The sequence below is a fragment of the Diuraphis noxia genome, unplaced genomic scaffold (assembly GCF_037042655.1).
Source record: "Diuraphis noxia isolate RWA-SAM2 unplaced genomic scaffold, SU_Dnox_SAM2 contig0004, whole genome shotgun sequence".
NCBI classification, from domain to species: domain Eukaryota; kingdom Metazoa; phylum Arthropoda; class Insecta; order Hemiptera; family Aphididae; genus Diuraphis; species Diuraphis noxia.
Window position 1 is genome coordinate 61,109,647 of NW_028301714.1, and position 13,497 is coordinate 61,123,143.

The 13,497-nt window shown below is 28.2% G+C and overlaps 1 protein-coding gene across 1 annotated transcript; it reads right to left on the reverse strand.

The window, feature by feature from the left end:
• Positions 1-1,864: 1,864 nt before the first annotated feature.
• LOC107168749 (Family with sequence similarity 21) lies at positions 1,865-8,975 on the reverse strand. Its single transcript, XM_015518262.2, has 13 exons — positions 8,725-8,975; positions 8,540-8,659; positions 8,090-8,266; positions 7,832-7,980; positions 7,608-7,764; positions 7,053-7,218; positions 6,599-6,868; positions 6,471-6,517; positions 6,327-6,403; positions 4,271-6,102; positions 3,393-3,556; positions 2,424-3,321; positions 1,865-2,305 (listed from the first exon to the last, which is right to left on the reverse strand). Exons 1-13 carry the CDS (start codon positions 8,728-8,730, stop codon positions 2,205-2,207), a joined length of 4,164 nt encoding a protein of 1,387 aa, XP_015373748.1. The 5' UTR covers positions 8,731-8,975; the 3' UTR covers positions 1,865-2,204.
• Between the last annotated feature and the right edge of the window lie 4,522 nt (positions 8,976-13,497).

Sequence of the window (13,497 nt, forward strand, 5' to 3'; positions counted from 1 at the left end):
TATACCTTTTAAACGTATATTTGTGTACATGATATAATATTAAATGTATGTATATAAATACATTAGTGTGCATACGATATAACATAAATATCATTATTGTCGTACATAGCCGTAGCACCACGGTAAGTACTAAAGTACTATAACTTATAAGTAGTATAAGTAAGCCCGTACGCCCCGTACGGGCCGTACGAGAGTATGACCATTATGAGGTATTGAGGACTGAGGTATGAGACATGAGAGTATGAGCTGAGCATTGAGCGTGCGCGGACGTCCACGCCGTACGGCGTACGATCGTTTGGCGGGGATGCAGGGAGTGGGAGTTAGTTTTTCGACGGTGGGGAACGGTGCGCGGTGCGTCCGCCGCCACCAACAGAACCATTGGTCCATGGAACCGCGCATCGCTCATGGAACAGTGCGTCGTCAGACATATGGTTTTTTCGAACCGGCGCGCCAACCGATCATGACTGACAACCAGTGTCCAGTGTGTAAACCGATTCCAATTTCCAATGATTGAATATTAAGAATATTCCTATATAATTCTGATATACATTATACAAATTACAATAGGTGTTAGTGTTGACTGTTGAGGTATTGGAAACACGTACCACATACTTCGAAATCCGGGCTCGAGTGGCTCGATAAGAATTTTTTTCATGAAAATAGGTTCATAGCGTTTATAAGTATACCTTTACAGATGAACTTAACGTAAATATTGTAAATCAGTGTTAAATTCTTAAATTATCTTGGTCCATCTGAAATCACACACGTCCTAACAAAAGACCGCCTACAAGGACAGTTAGGCTTAGGACACTGTTCCTGGTGACCTGGTAGTAAATGCCAAATGGTAATGACGTGCGTGTTGCACTATGCAACATATATTATGCAATATGCATTAGCCATTGATATTTAATATTTTAATCAGTCTTGACTCTTGACTCTAGCGACCTAGAAGTAGGAACCAACGTCCACACCGAAATTAACTGACAAAGACGACCAGCTTCTTTTATTATATGCGGTAATCGTGATCCTTAGTATTCCATGGAGAGTGAAATGAAAAAAAAATTATTATTAAATACATTTATATATATATATGTTATTCATAATAGTTTATGGATACCATAACTATACAACAATTATATGGAACACAGGGAAGGCGAAAAAAAAGCCCAGACATATAAATGTGAACACTTATATACCGTTTTCCCATTTTATCCTTATAATTTTTTTTAACTTTTTTACCATTTTGAATGACAACATAGTTTTAATTTCATATTCTAAATAGGGTTAATAGTTAATGAGTTCTAAGTATTTAAAGTTTAGACAACCGGAGTTGTAGTGGACAAACGTTTTGTTAGAAATATTAAAGTTTTAAATAAAATATTAAATGTTAAAGAATAACTTAAGATAAAAAAATCACCTGGTATATAGATAATATAAATATTATGTAAATTTGATTACAACAAAATAATTATCATCATTATTCTTCGTTCCATTGAAATTACATGAACTTATTTGTTGCTCAAGTTTACTTTTATAGCTTATAATATAAGGGATTTGATACTAGGATAATGGATACATTTATGGACCCGTTGTCAATGAATTCAGTCGACTGTCCTTCTGTGACTATTATTATTAATATATGACTATATCATGTACCTACTACTTTTGTATTTGAGTACCCGTAATCAGTATATAAAATTGACTATATTTGTTATAATTTTTTTCTTTGGGCTTTTTTCCGCGATTCGGAACACAGACCACATACTGTGAAATTATACTATATCTAGTGTTGGCATAATACCTTTCCATAATCCATTAATCTTTGATTGTTTGTTGCAGTAAATGATGAAACAAAATTATAACATAACAATTAACAACCCATATAATAGTAATAATAGTAATAGTAATAATAATAATATAATATTAAACATATAATAATGGCAAATCAAATTGAATTAATTAAATTATAATAAAAGCATGGATAACAAAATTATGAATTGGATAACAAAACTATGAATTATTATTAACAAAAGTAACAGTGTGTGGGAAAATTAAATAAAGCTCTTCATCAAATATTCAGATTGTTAAAAAAAATATTTAAATTTATGTTTTTTGTTGTTCCAAAAGTACAAATATTAAGGAAAGTTTTTACCATGCATAATATATATCACATAAATTCCAATATAAAAATTTTACAAATATATTCAGTTTTCCTTAGATTCTAACGGATTAATAGCAACACTTTCGGCAGCAAGTTTTACATATCCATCACCAACAGATCTATTTTGTTGCTGACTTAATTTATCTAAAGAAAAATATGAGAAAAATGTTTAAACAGTATATTTGGTAAAATATATAACACATTAAGGAGGGGTAACTAAAATTATTTAGACAATAAATTAACAGTAATATTTTATACTAACCAATTGGTTTTTTAGAAGTTAAATTACTTCCTGAAGGTTTGCTGGAAGTATTAAATAGATCATCATCACTATCATCATCAAATATTGACTTAGTTTTATCAGATTTCTTTTTTACAAACTTTGAGTTAAATTCAAATTCATCATCACTATCAAATATATTTGAAGTTGGCTTATTTACTTTCCCAGATTTTTGAGAGAATATATCATCATCATCATCATCATCATCAAATAATGAATTGTATTTCTGTGGTAATAAATTATTTGAAGTCGGAGATTTAGATTTATTTTCTTGTAAATTTTCTACATTACATGTTTTAACTTGTATTTCACTTATTGGGTCAATTTTTGGAAGTTTTTTACTAGTTGATAAAACTTCTGGTTGTATTTCTTTTATTGATTTATTCTCTAGAAGTTTTTCATGCACTGGTTCAATTTCTAGGTTTTGTTCCTGTATTGATTTATTAGATTCTAATAGTTGTTCATCCGGTGTAAATTTTTTGGTGTTATTACTATCTATTGAGTCAAATTCTTGTTGAAATGACTCAAGTGGATCTGAATCATAATCAAATAAATCAGAAAAAGATTTTTTTTCAAGCTCAGTTTTTGTTTTTGTTTTTTCAGAATTTTCATAAATTTTATAATCATTATCCACAAATGATTTTGTGTTAAATGGTTCTAGAATATTTTTTTTAACTTCATTAGAAGAATCAGTATCTGTAATATTATCATTTAGTATTGGACTAGATTGATAGTCAACTAAATTAGATGTTGAAACAAATAAACGAGATGACTCCTGAAAGTCTGTTTCAGAACCAATATCTATAGATGACATTCGAGCTGCAGCTATCCTAGCTTTTCGACTTTGTGGACGTCTTTTTACTTGAATTCTGACTCTTTCCTACGGCAAATTATCAAACAAAAACATAAATACATTTTTGTTTTGCTTATTTAGAAAAAAAAATTGTTTACTTTTTCAGCACTAAAAAGCTTTGTTCCATTAGTTGGTAACGTATCATCATTCTTTTCATCTAATGAAACCGATTGAGCAATATTTGATATTTTCAACGGAATTTTAGAATTAGGAAGTAAACTAGCAATATTTATAAAGGCACCAGCATTTTTACTTAATTTTCCTAAAAAAAAATATAAAATCCAATTTTTATTAATAATTAAACAATACTAGTTTAGTTTAAAAGTATTTTATATTCTACTTTTCTCATAAGCTAAGAAAAATGAATTTAAAAAAAATATTTTTCAATACACAACTTATATTATGAATATAATATATTTACATTTTATCTTCTCTTTCTTTACCTTATAAAAAATCCTATCATGGTTACATGATTTTAGTTATTAGCATTATCTTTTGAGTATCCTCTTATAGTTCTATATTTTTTCACTAATTCTCTAAACAATTGGATTTGATAAATAATAAAATATATCAATTAATTTTTATGATAATATACAATTGTTTTATGAATCCAATATTTATTATAATCTTAAGTAACGATGTACCTGCTTCATTATCTGTCCAGACTTATCTTATCTATCCTCCTTTTTTTTGTCAATTTTCATTATTAATTTAAAAAAAAAAAATGTTATATACGCTTGAAGAGATTTTATGACAATAAATATACACATCAGCTTACTTATAGGTAATTTCCAAAATCCTAATTCAAACACAATTATTGAACTTAATAGGTAGTAATTTCAACTAAGTATACTGTTTCAAATTATAAGACTTATTTTCTATCTTGTAAGATTTACTCTGCAATACCCATTTTATTTGTTTTTATGATCAATTATATGGTAATATTTAAAAATATAATAATTAAGATTAGCTTTACCTGGAATTTTTTTAGAAGTTTCATTCTTTGAATTTGGTGAACTGAAAATAGGGCCATCAATAGAATCCTTAAGAGACAAGTCTGATGGTGGACAAATCACTTCAATTTCGTCAATAGTATTCACATTTTGAACATCTGAATTAAAAGAAATTGGGATATTATCATCACTATTTGAAATTATAGAATTTTTGATATCCTGATTTGTATTTTCTGAAGAAATGGGCAATGATGTAGTTTTTATATCATTTTCATTGAATGATTCTTGATTCTTATTATTTAGTAAATTTTCTTGTGGTAGATTTGAAGTTGGAGGAATTATTTTAGATTCTTTAAAAGAATTCTCATTTTTAATTTGTGGACTAAAAATGAATTGTTCATCGTCGCTACTTGAAAACATAGAGCTTTTATTGCTCTGGAATGTATTTTCATTTTTGGGCATATGAATCTCCTTTTGACTAAATGATTCATGATCCTTATTATTTTTGAAGTTATCAGGAGGTGTACTCTGAAATATATCTTGATTTTTTTGATCCATTTGTGGACTTAAAAATTCTTCAGATGACAAACTAACTGTCAATATTTTATCATTTATACTTTGATTATTAGATACATCCATACAGGCATCAGAAATGTTCTTATCAAAAGACAAAAAAATTTCATCTCCATCATCATCAGACAATACACTAAAAGTTTTAGAATTACTTTTATCAATAATGTCATTTCCGGTCTGATTTATCTTATCAATGTTTGGCATATTATTAATTATGGTATGAGCATCAGTCTGTTTTGAGGTACCTATATTTTTAATTTCATTTAAAATGGATTCTTTTTTACTAATTGAAGATGGTTTATTAGTAATAAATATATCATCATCAGAAGAAGAATCAAATAAGTTTAATTTTGATCTCTGAAGCTCATAATTTTTATTTTGACCTAATTCCTTTGCATTAGAAAATAGTTGATCCTTAACAATGCTATTTTTATTTGTTTCATTAGTATTAAACAAAATATCATCATCCGATTCATCTTCATCTGATGAAAAAAAATTACTAAACTTTTTTGTCTGTTTTAAAATTGGAGACTTTTGATTAATTTGTATCATAATATTGTCATTGTTTGGAGATTCCATATTATTGCTGTTCAATATGTTTTTATTTGGTAACAATTTTTTTTCAGTAAGTTTAGTATTAGCCACTTTAGAACTTACTGCATTATTTTCCAATTTGTCAATATGTTCTTCATTTAACATCCCTCTTAATATATTTTCTGGTACGGGGGGTTTTGATACATGTGTTATTTCATTTGATTTATTTGATACTTCAACAAGAATTGGTGAAGAACTTATTACAGATTTTTCTTTTGATATGGTCTTATTAATAGATTGAATATTAAATAAATCATCATCAAACGAAGAGTCTAAAGGTTTAGTAGAATTATTATCAATAATAGAATGCGAAGCTAATCCTTTTGTTTTCAGTTTTGAATCCATAAAGTCTTCATCTGAATCTTCATCTGAAAATATATTTGTTGATAATTTTTTATCTTTAATTAAACTTTCTTTAGATTCTAAAATGTCTGGTTTTGTAGCTGAAAAAGCCATTGTTGTTTTATTGGTAAACAAGTCATCATCATCTGATTCCTGATCAAAGAGTGATCGTTTTTTCATTGGTTTTGTTTCTTTTGTTAATTCTTTACTTTCAACAGTAACTAAATTTGAATTGGAATTGTCGACAAGTTTGTTTGAAATATTAAAATCTTTTTTGATATCTTGTACAGTATCATTCTGGGTTGGTACAATTACTTTTTTACTCATCTCAGGTATTACTGGTGTTCTGCAAATATTAATTTTTAAAATATTTGCATTATTAACTATTGGGCACATATTAATTAATATACTAAATTACAATACTTAATCTAACTAACTAAATTTATTTTTTACTTGTGAACTCATAATTAATGCCACAAGATAGTGACATTTTTATATAATTACATAGGGTTTTATCGTAAAAAAATATGATAAAATTTAAATAGGTATTTATAATTTGATTGACATTACCTTGTGTTTTGAGCAGTACCAGAAATGTATGGCTTTACATCAGTTCCACCAAGAATATTAACAGCTCCTTTGGGTAACTAATAATTAATAAACAAACAAATTATTCATAAGTTTCAAATCAATAATTTCCATAAAGTTAATTACTTTTATTTTAGATATGACATTTACATTGTCTGACGAAGATGTACTATCTAAATATAAAATATATTTTAAAATTAATGAACAGATAATCAATTTAAAATTATTTAATACAGCTATATAATATAAATTACCTTTTTGGAATCGTTTTCGCAATTCATCATTTAGAGTTTGTTGTATACTTGGTTGTCCAACCTTTTCTTGAGTATTAGATTTAGTTTCTTGTTGAGGTGGTTTATCTGAGTATATCGATAAAGGTGGTTCATTGTCATCATCATCAATATCATCCCATAAGTTATTTTCACCAAACACTTTACTACTACCATTACCAAATATATTATATTCATCCTCCAAATTTTCATCATCATCATCATTAATTAAAGGTGGAGGAGTAAACAAATCATCTAAAACAATTTAGTATAAAAATATGTTTATAAAAGTTTAGTGCAAAATTATATGCAAATTGTTTAGTATGTTATAGTGTTATACTAAATAATCAAAAATGCTTTTTATAAATATTATTATTATTTTAAGACAAAACGATAAAAAATTAACACATAAATTATAATATTAATATCTGTATATTACCTTCATCATAATGTGCGTAAGAGGGAATATTTTTAGGTATAGAATTTTCCGATTCAAAAATAACATTATTGGTTTCTACTGATTCAGGAATAGGTTCATATGTTTTTTTTGATTCACTAATATCATAGATGTTTTCTTCAGATGCATCATTGCTAGACAAAGATTCCTAAACAATTAAAAAATAATTTAAACTTTACACACTAAACTTCTATTACATTGTTTTAAATTTTTATATGTGATTAAATAAATAATTTAAATCTAGATGATGTCTATAAAAAATGTATTTTTAATTATCAGTTATCTATAGCATGATTTGCTCACTGAGAGAATATAATCACTTCACGCATACAATTGTAGGGTTGCCTCGTATAGTTTACTCATTCCACTAGTCTCCACCTCATTTGTTCATTGGTTATTAGTTATTATATGTTATAATGATGCAGACAAACAACTATTTTTATTTTGTGTATTTTGCATACTAATATTCTCTTAGAGAAAAAAGTATTAACTGATTTTATGAATATACAATTGATTAATTTGAAGAACTAATGTTACCTGATCTTTAAATGTATTTGTAGGTCGCTCAACATCAGAATCTGAATCTGACAACATGACGTTATCTACAACAATATCAGATAGTGTGTTACCACTTAGTGAAGGAAGATTTAATTTTTTGTAAAATATCCTTGGTCTTAAAACAGTTTCTTCATGTCTATCACAAAAACATAAATAAAAACGTTATAGCCTAACACAAAATAATGATTTTAAATATTTCTAACTTTAGTTCATCATCAGAATCATCAGAATCACTAACTATCACAGTAATTTTCTCAAAATGATTATCAATAGCTTTAAAGCTATTTTTAAGTGCTTCTTTTATATTATTTATGAATGTATCAGCTTCATTGATTTCTCGTACTACTGGCTTCTAAAATATATATATATGTATATATAAATAAATATTAAACATAATAATTTAAATGTGATTCTCATTTTTTTCTAAAAAAAATAATTGTTAATATATGTATTATATTTACTTCTGCTTTAGTTTGCACTGTCTCATCTTCTTCTTGTACTTTGTTTTCTATAAACTGTTTGTCTGCTAATAACTGAAATTCATTATTAATGTTTGCTATTTGAACAGCAGTGTCATCTATACTGGCTACTAAATCATCCAATTCGTTTAATGTATTCTTAGCACCTTGAGTTATTTTCTAAAAATATTGAAATTATTATCAATTAAAAAATAATATAATGTATAAGTATAAATCATTACTAGTACCTATTATAAAATAAGTACGATACAAAAAGGTAAATTTTAAATTTTAAATATACAAAGACTTAAAAATGAGTAGAATTTACTGTTATTTGCAAGTTAGTTTGACAAAGAATAAACAATAAGAATAACAGTGACTATACATGGGTACAAATATTACACAATTGTATGAAATAATAATAAATATAATACTATTTTGAGTTACACTTACAATAGACAGTTGTTGAAGGTATTCCGCTAATCGTGCTTCATCTCCTTGATCCCATTCTTTGCGCCGTTCAATAAAATCGCTCAAAGTCCACAAATGAGTTTCCTTGGATGGTAATTTGTCCTATAAAATGTTGAGATATAAAATAGCATCGTAAAAAAGTCTAATATGTATTATGCAACACTTACCTCCATAAGATATAATTGAAATACAGCCTTTTTTTACCGAAACAACAACTGAAAAGTATCACATTGACATAGAAAAATAATAATTGAGAATGAAATTTTCCTAATAATTATAATCAATTAATTGGTAGTCGATTAGGAATGAATCATTATATTATTTATTATTTATATACTTATGGTAATAATTGGTGACCGACGTCCAACGTTATAACATTTATTATTTAATAATTGCCACAGGACAATCTTTATTCAATAGATATTAGATAGTAGATTCCGAGAAAAATACTTAGGGCAATGATAAGAATGCAACTGTTATCATGATAAGAGAAACGACATTTTATGGCTTTATTTCTGGCTCATGTCGTTTGACGTTTATGCATATTGCCCTATCCGTCTAGCCTCTAGCGAGTCCAGCCTGTAATGTTGTAATGCTGAATTGTTCATGAAGTCATGACAAATATTTTTTTCATGCCATCATGGTATTACACTATATAGCTATTAGTCAAGCTCAATTGATGTGAAACTTGATAGAAGATAGAACCGATAAATTATGAGCATAACTTACTACATAAGACAAGATTTCTGAGAGGTGAGATCATAACCGTCATATCCATAGAGTAGGTACCTAATTATAGACCGTGAGAGTACCAGAGTACTATATTTTATTTTACTCAATGATACAACTACATTAACTCTTAGAGCATAATAACTAGTAACAGACAGCATCGGTTGTTGGTCAATAAAATTTAAAAATTATATTAGTGTATATTGTAATCAGTTGATTGTAAATTGAACGCAACGCTTTAACAGCTCTCAGCACAATCGCGGTCATTATTAGATCATAATTTATGACGGCATACTAATTCATAGGTGTACGTTTTCGAGTGCACCAGAACGTTTTCATGTACTGCATCTGTTACATTTTTTTGGGTGGATTTGTTGGCCTGTAGGTCATGGAGGTGCTAATCATGCCGTTTAGTCTCAGTTGGTTTTATAACCGCAGAGTTCTAGCCTCAAAGAGAATTCATACAAGCCTACATACACAAAAATATATCAAAACATGAGTGATGCGTATATAGTTTATACAGATTCAATCGTAGCCAATATACAAACATAGGTACCAACTAAAATATAAAGGTTAATGCCTATACCTAATATTTTTTTAATTGAATATGGAATTAAATAGCTATTATTGCGGTGTACATGTAAATACGTTTAGAAACCGAGAATTTAGCACACTCGAAGAACGAGCTTTTCTAGCGCCACGGTGGTGGTGCGAGTTATGTAAAAAAAAATAACCGCACGACGATGTAAAATATATCGAAACACGAGTTGCCCATTTAAACTGTGTAAAATATAGGTAAATTTTTTATACAACATAAGTAATTTTATAATGTATCAATTAACTTCTAGTAGACTCCAAAACATCGGAAATATTGTTTAAAATGTGCTTTTGTAAAAATCATAAAAATCGATCGTACATTCGTACGTTTAGAAATTAAACTACTAGTGCGAAATTTTTAATGAAAATGTATTATTTATATATTATATTCAATTTAGAATCACGGCAGCCGTTTATAGCATCTATAATTGGTTTCACAGGTAAGTTCATACATTTATAACATAATCTATATAGCCTATAATAATTGATTTCCTTGAACTACAGTGATTAATAGGTGAAAATATTTGTTATAAATAAAAATTGGGTAGGTGACTAGAAAATAATAAAATATAACCTGAAAAGACGGCCTCCATCCCACAGAATATAATTGCTAAGTATCTACCCTACACGTACAGCTATTGCCAGCCTATCTTGCTCAGCAGTATGTTTCTCCTCGAGAATTGTCTCTATCATCCAGCCGAATGCAAGCCTTTGCTTTTCCGCAGTCTCCTCGACGTTTCATCAGGGAGGATCTGCTGTCCTGGCCCCATAATGATGTCTGGGACATCATCTGGCCATAGTTGCCGACCACATAGTCTATACCTAGTTGAATCGATATTTGAAATTTTAGCTCATATGAGCCATTATAAAAACTATGAAAAAGGTTTTGATAATCCGATTATAATATTAAGTTATTTAGTCACATACCTACATCCAGGGTTGGGCAGTATCAATGATACAATTGTATCTTGTATCATGATACATTTTATACCAGTATCTTGTATCTTTTGTAAAAATGTGTACTGAATAGTGCCAAGACATTTCAGTTTTCGTCATCAGATAATATCGTCACGGATTATATTTTTATGAAAAATTGTCCAGGTGCAATCGAGTTGAAATTAACGATAACGAAAAAATGTACCACACAATTGTATAACTTGTAAAGCTGTAAGATAATTTGAAAAACATAAAATAAAATTAAGGTGCCCGTAGCCTATTATACGGTATAGCCGCAGTGTCGGCCTGGCCATGGCCGCCAGGCCGCGAACACATCCGGGGCCTCCGGCGGTAATTATGTCGAGGGGCCCCGATTTTACTAAAAATATAATATTTCACTACTTATAAGCATTTTTAATCATTTTATGAAATAATATGGTTGGTGGCCCTTCTGAAAAAATGCATCCTGGGCCCTTTAAGTACCAGGCCGTCACTGGGTATAGGTATCTACAGTTATACAGATAAGCACTAATGCCCTAACCAATTATACACATAGGAACTAGGAACTATATAAGTACAAATTAAGATGTAATTTTTATGCAATCTATTAATTTTGGTGTATTTATATTATATAAGTATACTGATGTATTACTGTATTAGTCATAAACTTATAAATTTATAATGTGTACCTATTGACTTATTATATTATAATATAATTATGACTTTATAAGTATTTATATATTGACAGTATAGTGAATTATGTATAGACGTTTTAAGTTTAATAGTAAATAAAATTCGATTAGAAATATAAAAGTATCATGTATCTAAATATCTTGATACACTAATGCACGTATCCTGATACTTTTTTTTGAGTATCTTGCCCAACCCTACCTATATCATAGGTACATTTTTACATTGACATTTTATATTGTGCCTAATTTTATTAGTCATCAGTCATTACTCATTACGTTTAATATTAGTAAAACTAGTAAAAGTACCTTAAACGGCTTAAACTTCAACAATGAAGATGGTTTCTGGTACGTACGATATTGGATCTAGTTGGTTGGTACTTAACATAGGCGTAATCTGGGGGGCAAGAGGGGGTAACGGCACTCCAGATATTTTATTGAGGGTGCAATAGTATCGTTTTACCCCCCTTTAAAATTTATAACTTATAATTCAATTTTTATTTTATCATAGCAAAATTAAACAGCATAATGGATTGTTCAATAATTAATAATAATAGATTTATCGTTTTGACTTTTTGAGTGCCTAAGATTATTATTTATTAATAGTATCATTATAAACCGAGCGCCTTCATATCGTAATACGAGGAATTGCAGATAGATGACAGTGATGGCATGGCGGGTTATTAGTTATTACCACAATAGGTAGCACAATGCGAACAAAGATTAGTTATATATATATTATGCATTTTTAGTTTTACTACTGCTTGCCCCCCCCCCCCAGGATTGACTCCAAGTTACGCCACTGATACTAAAGGACGTCAATATTATAAAACATTTATATCGGGATAAACTAATAAAAATTACGGGAAATTGAAACATTTATGTATCGCCTGTTTTACGCAATGATTTTTTTGTTTTTTTTTTTTTAGTGACACAAAAAACTTATTTTATTAAGGTAGCAAACGAATCAGCTCCAATGAGTTTTCATAATGATAATATTATATTAATATAATTACTAAGGTATGTTAAATTTATTTTTCAAATTATCATAAGTTCACCCAACAATTTCCTACACGTCATGTTACACACTACACAGAGACTTAAGGACTGCCTAAAATACCTAAGTGGCCAATTTCATTAGAAAAATATACATATACACTATATACCTACGTATTTGTCAATACTAAAAAAGAAGAATAATAACATCAATAATATGTCATGATATCACAATACGTCAACTGATTATAATGAAGAATAAATATAAAAAAATTGGTATGAATTTACAACATACATTTTTTACCAATTATAAGTTCAAAATTTGGCAGAGAATATTTAAAAAAAACATATTATTTTATATTATGTAGGTAGGTAATCGTGTAAAATTATTTGAATAAAGTTAGATATTTAAACAAGGTTAAATAATATCATTTATTTTGATGTACCTTATTCAAAATTATATTATTTGCAAGACTTGAAATATTTGCATAACATTTATAAATAATCGGATTTGATATTCAATTTGATAGACAAAGACATCTTCAAAATATTTGAATGCCATTGTCTATTTAAAATAATTAATTAATTAGAGTCCGGATTTAAATAATGCCCAAATAACTATTCAAAATTCTTTAATAGAAATAAAAGCATTTTCCAAGTACTGATGTTCTTAAAAATGATCATAAAATTGTATTAACAATTCTTAAGCAAACACAAATACAAAATCAATAAAATAAATGAGATCAAGATGAAATACTAATTAACCAAAAAAATTATTGTTATTGATTTTATGCCTAGACGCATAAGAATATAATAACCATGGACAGAATAAGAAAGTTCTGACATATCAAAATCATTAGCAGTAGAATTTCAATTTACATCAACCTTCACAGTGACTTGGTACACTTAAAATCCTCAACTATATATTATATATTAAGGGGACGCCATACCCGAATGTGTTGTCATTGTCATACAAGTGCGTAGCATAACAAA